Source organism: Strigops habroptila, chromosome 8, assembly GCF_004027225.2.
Source record: "Strigops habroptila isolate Jane chromosome 8, bStrHab1.2.pri, whole genome shotgun sequence".
Classification (NCBI taxonomy): Eukaryota; Metazoa; Chordata; class Aves; order Psittaciformes; family Psittacidae; genus Strigops; species Strigops habroptila.
The window spans coordinates 60,156,840-60,170,279 of record NC_044284.2 but is presented as its reverse complement, the minus strand read 5'-3'; the positions used below and the strand labels follow the sequence as shown (position 1 = coordinate 60,170,279).

At 38.8% G+C, this 13,440-nt stretch overlaps 1 protein-coding gene across 4 annotated transcripts in view; it reads right to left on the bottom strand.

Moving 5' to 3' along the window:
• The window catches only part of PATJ (PATJ crumbs cell polarity complex component), a 160,320-nt gene that overhangs the window by 33,685 nt on the left and 113,195 nt on the right, over positions 1-13,440 (bottom strand). For all 4 annotated transcript variants that reach the window (XM_030494986.1, XM_030494987.1, XM_030494985.1 and 1 more), the window contains 5 exons: positions 11,846-11,918; positions 8,852-8,944; positions 3,905-3,976; positions 3,415-3,532; positions 2,688-2,821 (listed from right to left, as the gene is read on the bottom strand). In XM_030494986.1, the coding sequence (XP_030350846.1) occupies positions 2,688-2,821; positions 3,415-3,532; positions 3,905-3,976; positions 8,852-8,944; positions 11,846-11,918 (490 nt within the window). The remainder of the gene's footprint in view (positions 1-2,687; positions 2,822-3,414; positions 3,533-3,904; positions 3,977-8,851; positions 8,945-11,845; positions 11,919-13,440) is intronic.

Genomic DNA, 13,440 nt, shown 5'->3' with positions numbered 1-13,440 from the left:
TTTCCAACCTCCTGAGCAAATTAACCTCCCTGCTCGCAGGCTGTATTTTTCAAGTATCTACTTGGTGATTTCTGATGAGATTCCTAAGGCTATGACTTCAAAGTTGCACTCTATATTTCATCTTGAAGCAGCGTATCCCTTTAGTGGGCTGCCAGATCTATTATTCCACTAGCTGGGATTATACATCATGTGATTAAAAAAGATCCAAAATGTTCTGAAGCGAATGTGAGCACTCAGTTAAGCGGTTTTAGATCAACTGCATTTTAATACCACATAGATGGCCCTTCTACTCTTGCCATAGCTACCTCAGATTTGATAAGGAGCAGCCTTCCTGTATCCCTTGTACTGATATCTTATTTCTGAGATCCTAGGAACTGGTATTCATATCCTTCATTGTTTCGTAGGCACTTACACACCTGCACAGGAAAGAAATAAAGATACCCCAGTAGAAAAAGGAGGAGGAAATGGGTACTCATGTCTTGTTTTCTCAGAGGTAAGGTAAAAGAAGTCTCTGCAGCTGAGTGCCACAGGCAGGGACACCTTCCACTAGAGCAGGTTGCTCCAAGCCCCTGTGTCCAACCTGGCCTTGAACACTGCCAGGGATGGGGCAGCCACAGCTTCTCTGGGCACCCTGTGCCAGCGCCTCAGCACCCTCACAGGGAAGAACTTCTGCCTCAGAGCTCATCTTGTGATATTTCCTCTCTAACCCATGAAACTCAGAAAGACAGAAGCTTTCCTACAGTCCTGAGCAGTATTTTCTTTTACTCTTATTATGTTACATGAACTTCATTTCAACTCTTTAACAAAAGGTTTTCTAACTTCATGGCGAAAAAGAAGGGCATCAAAATAATTTGAGGGAGATGATTAGCACACAGTAGACAGAGCTATGATGACCCCACCAGCTTGAGACACAACCCTGAGTACCTGCTTTGAGGAGAAGCACTTCCATGCACCATTTTGGCTAAGAAAGTTGTGGAGAATCCCAGAGAGGGTCTCTGCACATAGTAAATGATCAGATTAGACTGTGGTCTCACAAAAGCAACTTGTTTCCTATGAAACAATATTGCTTGGATTTGAATGAGCAGATTCAGAAATATGAAAAGAAACAGGGACTCATTTTGGTAAGTCCTGTAATGTGAGGATCAGAAATGTGGGAAGTCCAACCTCCCTCCTCCATGAATTTCAGTTACTTCAATCAAGTGCATAGATTTTTCAGGTTAATTCCTAGGAGGACGCTTTAGTGAACAAACTAATGAAAGTATAACACTTAACCAAAACCATTTACTCCATGTAAAGAATAAAATCCTTTGTATTTTTCTCATCTGCAATGTAAAGCAGATATTTATAATTTTCATTTATTTATATTAAAATTTCATGAAAGACATCTACCAGATTGCATCTGACAGACTGCCATGTATTATTTCCAAATTCCAGTTAAATGAAAAAGCAGAGAGATGACTACAAACGTTGAACTTCTTATTTGAATTTACTCAACACTGAGGAGCTTGACTAAAAAAGGACTGGGTACAAAACAGCACATGGCTGGACAAAGTGAAAACCTTTTAGACTGATTTAAACCTTCAGCATAACTTAGATCTATCTTTATGTGAAACAGCACTTCATCCAAACTCCACACAATCAGAGACTTGGATAAACGGGACTAAAAGCTGAACCTTTTCCATTTTCAGCCCTAATACTGTAAAAGGTACAGCCTACACTTTGCAAAACAAAACTTTCTTTTTTCTTTCAACTTCCTTGAGTTTTTTTCCTTCTTTTTTCTTGGTCTGGAAAAAAGATTACTACACTGCAACTGCTTCTATCTGCTGACACTCACAGTACTTCAGTGTTTAATGATGCACCACTATGATATTTTTGGGAACAACTGTATGCAACAGAGCAGCTCTGTTGCCTTATGTGTCTCTGTGACAGGGGATTCAGGAGAACCCAGTAAGGACACCTCTGCAGCAGACTTGTTTACTGAGAGAACTGAATTTGACATTTCAAAAAAACGACCTGACATTCTGTTATACTGTAACATAGCATCTCTTAAATGGAAAGTGGAGTGGAAACAGCAACAGCGGAGGCAGAGAAGGGTTTAGCACAACTAATGTGCTGGGTTTACACTTGGACTGATACCTTTCGATTTAGCTGAAGATAATTTTTTAAAAAACAGCATAGCCAAGATCAAGATTTAGCAAAAAGACACAGAAAACAATAAAAGATTACCTTTGGTTTACCTCTGTACAGCAAGGGCTTTTGCTGGCAGGCAGATAAATCACAGTTTGTTTAAACAGCTACTAAGCACTTATGCTCTCAAGACAGAGGTGTTAACCTTGCTGAAGTAGCTCTACCTCTGTGGCATTAATCTCTAGTCCAACCATTCTGGTAACTTACCTGCTGGAAACTCTTAATTCACAATGGTTACAAAAGAATACATAATTGTAAATTGGCCATAGCAGAAAGCTCTACTGAAACAGAAACCTCTCAATTTAAAGAGAACAGAAAACAACTGATCTGATAGAAGGCAAATTTATCAATTTGTTATTGGAGATTGTAGTTGCTGGTTTCTTCTCCCTGTAGCAAACAATTCATTAAAGCAATTACAGATTAATGGCATCATTAGTTTCTGTGGGCTTTTCTGTCTCCTATTAGCAGAGACAGTAAATATTAGTTTAACAGAAACTCACCAGTGGAGTGTCTTTCCCGCCAACGATGCTGAGACCCAGGCCTGACCGGCCCTTAGATATCTCTATAGTCATCTCCTGCCCTGGAACTATAGGGCACGTCGCTGGATCCAGAGGCAATGGAGGTGGGAAGATTCCTGAGAACACGAAAAGGCAAAGAAATAGGTCACACTATTCAATGAGAAAATGAAAACCATCAAAGGAATCGTATGAGAGCAACTAATTAAGCTCTTGTATTTTGCTCTTCATTTTTACCAATTTAAATTGAACTACAAAACTACTCTCAGTCATTTCTAAAGTCTCTAAATCAGCATAACTTGAGTTCTGGGAGTAATGTTCAGAGCAAATGTCTGGGAGGACATCTAATTCAGTTGTAACCTATACAATTCAGATCACAATGGCAGGGTATATTCCATTCAGGACAGGCAAGACCGTGCTCCAGCACCACGGAATGGACAGGATGTCCCAGATTGCCTTTCCTTCTATTTTAGTTCAAAAGAGGAAAAATGCCTTTGTACATAAAAGTCAACAAAAACAAGCAAAGACACCTTCAAGCTCTCCAAAATCATAAAATGAGAGAAAAATACAAACACTTTGTAAAATAACTTTAAATAGGTCATTGGATGTTCAAAGAAAAAGCCTCAGCGAAAGTTATCTGGGGAAAAATCCATCCTGGATAAGGGGACTAAATATACACTATATGCTGGTGGAAAAAATAACTGGTTCATACTACGGCTGGTGACTTCTGCCTCTGGAGAAAGATAAGTAGGTGCTGGCTCCAAGGGTATCTCCTGTAAGTTGACTGGTATTTTTGTGGAAGATTTGGATTGTTTGATCTGATTGAGGACCTAAAAGCAAAGCAGAGGCAGAAAAGATCAATCATAGAAAGGCACGTTATGTGGACATTATCCTTACTTGTTGATTATTGTACCTTACCAAATCCACTAGTCAATAGAAGGGAAACAAGCAACAAATATTTTCAGATTAACTGAAAATATTCTCTTCATCAATAAATGGAAAATCAGGGTGACTGGACAACTGCGCTTCCAGAAATGCTCATGAAGGAAGTAGGGACAGAACATCAGCTTTTTCACTTGTTCCTCTCATACCAAATAACATAGGTCTCCCCAGTTATCCTCTTCCCCCAATAAATCACTCATTCTTCAAGTGGATCAAGCCCCAGAACCTCTCCCCTTTTTGGTTAACACAAACACACATACATTTTCAGGAAGCTGCTCCTCCATTTCCTGCTGATCTGCCACTAGTGGTTTGTCAGCTTTACATTTCACATCCTAAAAAGTCAAAAAGGAAAATGAGATGTATTGTAAATGTCTCATTAGCTGAAATAAAATACCTTCCAAACCTCAAAATGGTGTTTCTAGGCATATGCAGTGATGTTTCTTCATGTAAGTACATTTGTAGCACAACACAAAACCGAAGCCCAGAATCATAGAATCCCAGACTGGTTTGTGTTGAAGGGAGCTTAAAGCTCATCCAGTTCCAACCCCCTGCCACGGGCAGGGACACCTTCCACTAGAGCAGGTTGCTCCAAGCCCCTGTGTCCAACCTGGCCTTGACCACTGCCAGGGATGGGGCAGCCACAGCTTCTCTGGGCACCCTGTGCCAGCACCTCAGCACCCTCACAGGGAAGAGCTTCTGCCTCAGAGCTCATCTCAATCTCCCCTCTGACAGGTTAAAGCCATTCCGCTTGTCCTGTCCTTACAGGCCCTTGTAAATAGTCCCTCTCCAGATTTCTTGTAGGCCCCCTGAAGGTATTCAAAGGGCACAATAAGAGACAGCCTTCTCTTCTCCAGGCTGAGCCTGAAAGAGGAAAAGCTAGTGAGAATACAGGGAATATAAGGAATTTTTAAAAACACAACCAATAGTTTTGAAGTCGTAAAATGTAAGGAAGGGATTTTGGGAGAGGAGATTATCATATGTGGTCTATATTGCTTCTGAGCAATATGAACCTCTAAAGAAGAAGGAAGTGTGTCGTCTGGATTTCTAGGACAGCAATTCCCATGCTGTGTGGAAACATGCAGGAACCAATGTGCTGAGCCTCTAGCACACAGGTAGCTGTACAGACCCTTTGGTGCCTATAGCAGGAAGGGGTTCAAAGTCATCTCTTCTCTCCTTCCCTCTTGCTTTCTTGGTAGTCCTCAGCAGCAATGACCATGCTTTCTTAAATAAAGAAACTGCTCAAAATGCATCATTCAGTCTCATAAATATCTCAAACAATTGCACTTTAATCATGGGCTCAATCTATATTCTAATTTCTTTCCCTATCCTTGCAATACACTGCAAAACATTGTTAACTTCTACTTCTACAACTACTTCCAGACAGTTACAGTGTCCTCCCCTTGTTAGCTCTTAGCCAAACTTAGGCTGCTTTGATCACAGTGTCGGTTATCTTATCCCATGTTAAAAAACCTGATAAAACAACCTAGATTTCAGAAAAACTGAGCACCAGCTTCAAAAGACAACAGGGATATTCTGTTGCATCTTGAAAGAACTTCTAAATAAGATGGCAATCCATATATTAAAAAGGAAATAAAATTCCAGTTAACCAAGCTTGAAAACGCTGCCCTTGTTTCCTGGAGTATTTTAATGTTAAATCATGCCTAGCCTCACAGGCTTACTTTTTTACCCCTCCATTTTTTACTTTCTATGTTTTTCCCCAGCTTGCTGTAACTATACTACTATTATCCAAATGGATAACAAGAAAAAAAAGATGAAGTGGTGATCTCATTGTATTATCAGTGGTGTCAGGGGAGAAATAGCAGGATTGCTTTGTCATTTTATAAGAGATTGTTTTAGTAAGCCATGAAAAATTATTTCATACTTCCCTTTTTCATTCTGATATGTGACTAAAATCTGAAACTTCATCTTGCACATCAAGTAAGCAGCAAGCACCACCTTTAAATCTCTCTAATCTCCATTTAATTCAGACTATGCTAGAGGTACCTAAACAAAATATAAGGATTTCCAGCCCCTCCAGCACTGAACTGTACACTCAGCATTTGTCATAAGCCTGCGACCCGACTGGTTTAATCTAATTCAATTCCCTCAACTGCATCCAAAAGCATTTTCACAAAGCCACTCCTCTTCACCAGTGTTTTAAGGACAGGTTTTCTGTTTGTGGTAAAGACAGATCCATTCCAAGTTCAAATCTTTTAAGGAAAATGAATCCATTCTCACATACCAAACATCATTTTAATTATCCCACCTACAGGACGCTGAATTATGTACATGCTCTGCCAGGACACTAAGATGCAAAGTGTGTGCTTCAGAGCACACATGATGACTGCTCAAGCCATTTTCACTTTTGTAAAGTTAAAAGTTTTGAGAACATCTCAAAGTTCCATATATCAATTCTTTTCCAACAATACCTTTGGGAAAGCAAGACAGCTACAGTCCTCAGAAACCCATGACCTCCTACCAGGCCACCTCAAACCTCAGTACGCAGACTCTGCCTAACACTTCCACTGGCTCCAGTTCGGAATTAAAGTTGTTTTCTTTCCCTTTTCTTATCATCCAAGTCTACAATGATATCCATTCTATAACTTTATACTTTTGAAAGTGATGAAGTGACAACAAAAAGTATCTTGGGAGAGACTGACACATTTATCAGCAACAAGTGAATACAGAATGATGTGAAATTTTAATTTCTCTTTTTATTACAGCTGTCACTTGGCCAGACATCCTGCCCATGTTTTGAGCTGTGCATACTCGTGGAAGATCTCTGCTGATAAGCACATACTTTTTATTTACTCAGTGAACTTGATCTTACTTGTTGACTTTAACATTCCTGATTTCTCCTGACACATGACTGAGAAATTCAGTAACAACGGTGAAGTAGCATTAGGCTTTAGCAGCAACCATAGTGCTATGAAAAACAAGGCACTGTTTTCTTTTGCCCCAACTGTCACTAAAAGACTGCAAGAGAAATCTTTCTTCAAAATAATGAGCTGTCTTGTGCTGCGCTGCAGTGTTGAAGTCTTAATACCAACGTGAGAACAGACAACATTTCCTTCTGGTCAGAAGGACCAATCCCAACCACCAGCATTTACAAAAATAAGACACACTTAGCAGTATTTGCCATGTTGTTTTAAAATCCTGATTGAAAGCAAACTCTTACAATTATGAAAACTGGCTTTTGCCACTCTTTTTCATCCATTTATGCCTCTAAATCAAGGGTTGGCTCAACCGAAGGCATGATAGAATGAGCAGTTGGATCTATAGGCATTCCAATTCCTTCCTAAATCTACCCCCTAGCTCTTAACTTTTCAGCATCTGTCTATCTAATGGAAAAATCAGTGAGTCACCTCTAAGTAAACAGCCATTGAATGAAGGCAGGGTTTGCTGCAGCCAGGGAAGTGACACACTCATTGCCTCCTGGTCTCACCAATGACCCAGGACAGGTCATTTCCCCTCTGTGCCACAGCAGGGATAATAATACTGGATATAATGCTGGATGGAGCGTTTTAAATTCCAAAGATAAAACGTAAATTGTAGCAGCCAGCTGCTGTTACATGAACAATTTCAGTGGAAAGATGAGAAAACTTGGTATGGATAGTGGGAAAGAAAAACTAAGTACTACAGTGATGTTCTCCTAGCCCAGAGGCTCTCAACAAATCCCTGCCTTTGTCTTCTCTTATCCTTCTGCCATTGCTCTGTTCTTGACAACTCTTACTACCAAAACCTCATCTTTTTTTTCACCTTTCAGTCTAAAATACTGTCTAAAATATTGTAATTTCTATCTTTTGGCTCCACAGTTCCCTTCTTTCTTGCTTCAAGTTTCAAAAGAAGCTGCCAATATATGCCAGGTTCCTCGTTGTTCCAGCAGCATCTTCTCTCCACACCTATCTTAGATCACTGCAAGTTTTCTTCTTTTTCCCCATTAAACTTGCACTTCCTTTAATACCTTTCAGAAAGCTGCACAGCACAATATCCTACACCAGGAAACTGTACAATTCATTTTATAGAACTTTATCCACCTTAGTATCTGAGCAATTTTTCATATTACCTTGTTACCTCAAAAGTTTCTTGCCAAGTTGAACAAGAACAGCAATAAAACCAGGTGAAATACACCTGCAAATACATACAATAATACTCTGATTCATTTATATTCCAGTGCATCAAAGGAGGATTCTGCACAAGGCTACCAAATACAAATAGTCCAACTTTTTGGTAATCCATTAGGAAGACAAACAGATCCAGTTTATGGGGGTGGTTAATTCTGATGCTTGAAAGCATGTGACACTTCCTAACTCCTGGAGTTCATAGACTCATTAAACACTTTAGCTATAGAACATTATGTATATTCAATTAATATTTGCAAAACCCAGGACACACTTTGCAAAAGATATGATGGAGAATGAAGAGGATATCTAAAAAAATAAATCCAGAAATGTGCCAGTCAACACACTCCTTGTAATAGGAGTAGGCTGCTGGACAAAAAAACTGCCTCAGCAAATTTGATGTACCTCTAGGTTAGTCACTCTTCAGCATGTTTAGTAGATTTCCATTTAGAACTTTTAACATAGAGTCCAAAAAAGAGAGATTGGAGCTGTACCCTGAAAGACTTTCAAATTTCAATAATTCACAGTCCTGACATATTAAACAACAAAAAACTCCATCTGTATCAATGAGAAGTTCTGTATTTATTACAGTGCACACTGACAGTACCACATTAAACCAAAAGTTATGGGCTTGATGTAGAAACTACTGAGAGTAACTCTATAGCTATGTTACTCAGGAGGCAAGACTAGATTATGATAATAGACATTTTAGCCTTAGAATTTATGCAGCTATGAATATAAATAAGAATGTGATTTACAGACCATGCTGTCTTCTGAAGTTTGTCACACACGGTTGGCAAGAGTGGAAACAATTCCCTCACTGAGAAAGTATTCAAGAGAGGGTCAAAATGTTACAAAAAAGCTCTTCTTTCAACATTTTAACAAATTATACTGACTGTTTAGTGCATGAAAACAGTCTATGTGTTTAAAGCTAAGACCTTGATTTTGCTTTTACATGCACTAGATATTATTTGACAATAGTGTGTTGTAATACTCCAACACAAAGGTGGAGAGAAAACAAATCAAGCCAATGAGCCTCTATTTCTAAGCTCTAATTATCATTAAATACCACTTTGAGTCACTTACAGCTTTGCTGGATTCCTCTTCAGTCAAGCTTTTCATGACAACTTCCAAGCTTGGGTCTTCTTCGCTGCTTGCAGGTTCAGTGCCACCATGATCCTGGTAGAAAGGATTGATAACAGTTTTTAAACAGAGCTACGACCTCACATAATAGCTAAAGAAAAAAACTGGAAGTTTTTACCTTTTCTTTTAGTTTTCTAAACAAGTAGCAGCATGAAAAAGTAAAAAGAGCCACGATTAAAGCATCCTAATGTCAGGAGACAGATAAGTGATACAAGTTTTGACAGACAGACCGTGGTCTCCACAAGGCCAGCCCAAAGTACCATGAGGTAGTCCAATATTAGCATTTAGGTGCAGATTTTGGTCAGCTTTCAAGGCCAGACTAATCCCTATCAACTGTGAAAGCTGCTGAGTTTGTATTAAGAGGTCTTCTCCAGACTTCTTTTGGGAGGGAGGGTCTCAGGCTGTTAAAGGAAGCCCAGGTTCCTTCATACAATCTGAACAGGACTTATTCCTCCACCCTGGAGGAACCAGGAAAGCTGAAGCTCAGCAGGCTTAAGCCAGCACTGGAGCACAATCCTCAACTTGAAGTGCAAATGTAGCCTGAGGATTCAGGTACTTCTGTACATTACCGTGAGTAGACTGCATTCAATGATAACTACTGGAGAACCAGCAAATGAAGGTAATGGCCCCAAAGATATAAGTATTTTCACCAAGATGTGCTCCAAGAACTTCCTCCTGTATGAAGTTTTTCTATTTCTATAGAGTATTCCCCACAAAACATGGCCCTTGAAACATGAAATAATACCATACTAAGTAGAAAAGCTTGTCTGATTTTTCTGGTATTTTCTCTAGAGAATAACTAGCATATATTTAAGAAGCATACGCTTGCAAGAAAAATTATTTCCTTCCCATACTGACAATTAAAGTTAAGATAGATAGAAAATGGCATCTAGAATTCAGCTAGAATTTAAAAGTTAAAGTATCAGTAATTTGGTTACATGCAAAATTTACTGTGTTCATCCTCCTTCCCATTTTTAAACCAACCAGGTCCTGAATCTGAACAGATTTTTGATCTCTAATTTTGATTTACTTTATTTTGAAACAGTTTTAATACACTTAAGCATTTGAGCCAAAATTGGAGCTGTTCTCTCTCGCAAAGCGAAACGGACAAATCAAATCAAACTCCAAGATCTTTGGTCCTAGAAGCAAAACGATTTCTGAATCTTTATTAGACATTTTACATTTAAGTGCACAATGAGAATTACACAAATGTCTCAACTACCACTTGAGCAGGTGAAGTATCTCTGCAGTTGTACAAAGGCTCTTCAGTATTGCAACAAATATCTCATTCTGTGGCTTTCTGATGAATGAAATCTTTTTAAACAGATATTTTACAGTAATTAGCATTTAATATACATTGCTTCTGGTGGCTTGCCCACAATATTACACCACAACATACATAGTCTTATCCTGTCTTGTAATGCCATGCAATGAAACCAGACCCTGTTTGAAGGCATATTTACTGCTTCTCACTTTCCACATTAAAATACCTTAATGAAGATAAAGTGATAAGATGAAGAAAATTAACACAATTAATCTTGTTACACACAAGATTGAATACTTCTTTGGTATTTCAAAGGTATTTTAAGATATAATTTTGAGATATAATGCAAAGTTTTGTTTTGCTTTGTTTAAAGACAGGAACAATTGAAAAAGGAAAGCAATGTAAAGTTCTATGCAATGACAGCACCTCTTGGTTACTTTTATTTTATAATAAGAAGATACCAGCTATAAGTAATAAACTGCACTTACTCATAAAACAGACACAACATAAATAGTTAAGAGCTTGCCATTAATGCATGAAACTCATCTCACAAGCATCTACCTCTAAAAGCAAACACTGCATATGAGGCTGAGCTCTTTGGTTTCCACATGGTGGTAGATTCTAATTACAGTCAGGTATTAAAGAGTCAACAAAAGTGAAATGAACTTGGGCTCTGTAAACTGTAGAGTAATTTGTGATCCACCAGCTGCACCTGGGGCATTCTGCTTTTATATGGAGGAGAGAAGGAGAAGCCAAGGCACTGTCCAAAAATAGCTCAGATCCAAACAAAAACTAAGCAGCTCTTGCACTGCACAGCGCTATGCTTGTGTGGAAGTAGCCGTCAGTGGAAATATAATACAGCAAGCAACAGCAAGCGTGAGAACAGGGGATTCATCCAGATTACCTACCATGGACCGTTGCTTATTGAAATACCAGGAGTTCAATGCACGTCAATTTATCAATTCAAGGCAAGAGCAAACCCCAATTGAATTATAAAACATATTTTGCTTTATTAGCACAGATAGAAATAGAATTAAAAAGCAACAGCAAGGCCAACCATGCACTTAATCTAGAAAATTTAGTTACACCATATCGAGATGTCAAAATGATAACAATGTGGTGACACTGCAGGGATTCATGGTGCACAAGAGAGCAATCAGTCTGCACTGGGGCTGAGAGCAACTATAATGAAGAAAAACACTGGTAATGTTACCACATTAAGGAAGTTTTTGCACTGGAAGATTGTATGCTACAACACTGTGTAGCATACACTGCTTAAATAGCCCTTGTCTGCTCCTACAGGAAGAAAATGAGCAGGAATCACAGAATCAGAGAATGGTTTGAGTTGGAAGGGACCTTACAGATCTAACCAGCTGAAAAAGGAGCAGGATAGGAGATGGCAAGGTTTTTATTTGGAGACTTTCGTCCTCCTGTACAGCAATAACCTGTTTAATACCTGTTGTTAATGCCATGCCAGCCCTTTCAGTAATGATGAGATCAATAAAAAGAGACCGGGGAAAATATGCCTATTAGGTCAAGTTCCTACCCAATGCGTTTTATGATTCAGGGTTTAATTAGACAAGGTGTTTAAATTTATAATGAACTGCAACTTATGATGAATCTACCTAATTTAGCAATCCCTAGTTAAAACAAAAACAACCCACAAACCTTACCTCAATTGAAGAGGGGGAGCTGGAAGGTAACGGGAAAGGAGTAACAGCCATTTGGTTGACTGCATCTTCACTTCTGTAAAACAAATAAAACTAATATATTACACACCAAACCATAACGGTAAACCTTTTCTTTTGAGTTGGTTTTCCCCATTAAGAACATACTCTTACAAGCATAAAAGTAACAGTTTCTTACCAGAAGTTAGAGCTTAATAAAGCATTTCATTTTTGCTTGTGTTTGCTAGCAAATGCATTATGTCCTTTCCTGGGACCGTGGTAGTTTCACCTGGGACATACTGACATCACATTCTTTGGAAATCTAATTTTGTGTGGGTTATCAGAGGATGCAGTTAAGAGTTTATGGTCTCTACACACCAATAGATGTGCTAATGCTTCGTTAGCCTCTTCTAACAGTGCCTACATTTGTAGGCTTGTTTGTAGTCTAGCATTCACATTACTGTAATATAATATCTGTGTTACTACAATAGATTGCTTTTTCTTTTTTATTCATATTTGCCTTGTCTTAAAGATTCAACGCAAAAGCTTGAAAGAATTTTTATAAAATGCAGGGAGAAGAAAACAGATGAATATTGATTCCCCCTACATATAAAGTGCATTATTTTTCACAGATGTTCATTAGGTATGGCATCTTTTCTTCTACCCTCTTTAAAAAGCATTCCTAAGTTGACATCTGATTACTTTGTAACTTTCGAAAGCCTGCTTTTCTTATTATTAAATAGCATTCTGCCTTGCTAATGTTCTTCCTCAACTGCCATTTAAAATTAGTTGACTTCGGAATTAGGTCTGCATGTTTTTAGCCTCTGAACCAAGTAAAATATGACTTCAGTGATATTGTTTAAGGCGTATGAAAAACAAGACTGTGCTGATGCACCTCTTTATTTTGGGGGTGAACAACTCTCACAGAACACAGAAGCCAGGAACATGATACAAATCCCATTTTGCTAAAGATTCAGTACTATCACACAGCCTCTGATTGCCAAAACATGACAGAGCAGGAATCAGTGATACTGCTGCTTTGCAGGTACAGATCTTGAGATGAAAGGACATGACTTCTCATGCAGTGGGTCTTGTGGGTTTGATTTCTGGTCCTACCTACTACCTTCCAGCTTACTGTAACACACACAGAAATTTTTCCTCTTTAATTTCTGGAATAAGATATTAGACTAGTATGTGTTTAAAAACATTTTACAGAAGTTCCTGAAAGAAAAGACTCATTTTATCTCTCAAGAGTTAAACACATGAAGCTAGCATGTTCTGATCACTGAAAGACAACAGTGATCAACTGTAAATCAATGCCTGTGAGCAGAGCAGCATATGGGAAATTCAGTCACAGGCATTTGAAACAGTAAATGCTGCCAGCAAAGGTTGGTGAATTCATTTACTTATCTTCAACCCAACAGCCATACAATTCAAAGGAATTGGTTGTGTGCTGCTCAGTGCTGTACTCGCTCCCAGCCTCTCCTCTTGGCCCTGCTCAAAGCCTTGCCAGAGCCAGAAACCACGCTAAGATCGGAACCGGAGTGGGTCCATGATGCAGATGGACAGGGCCAAGACAGAAATCACATCATAAAGCCCAT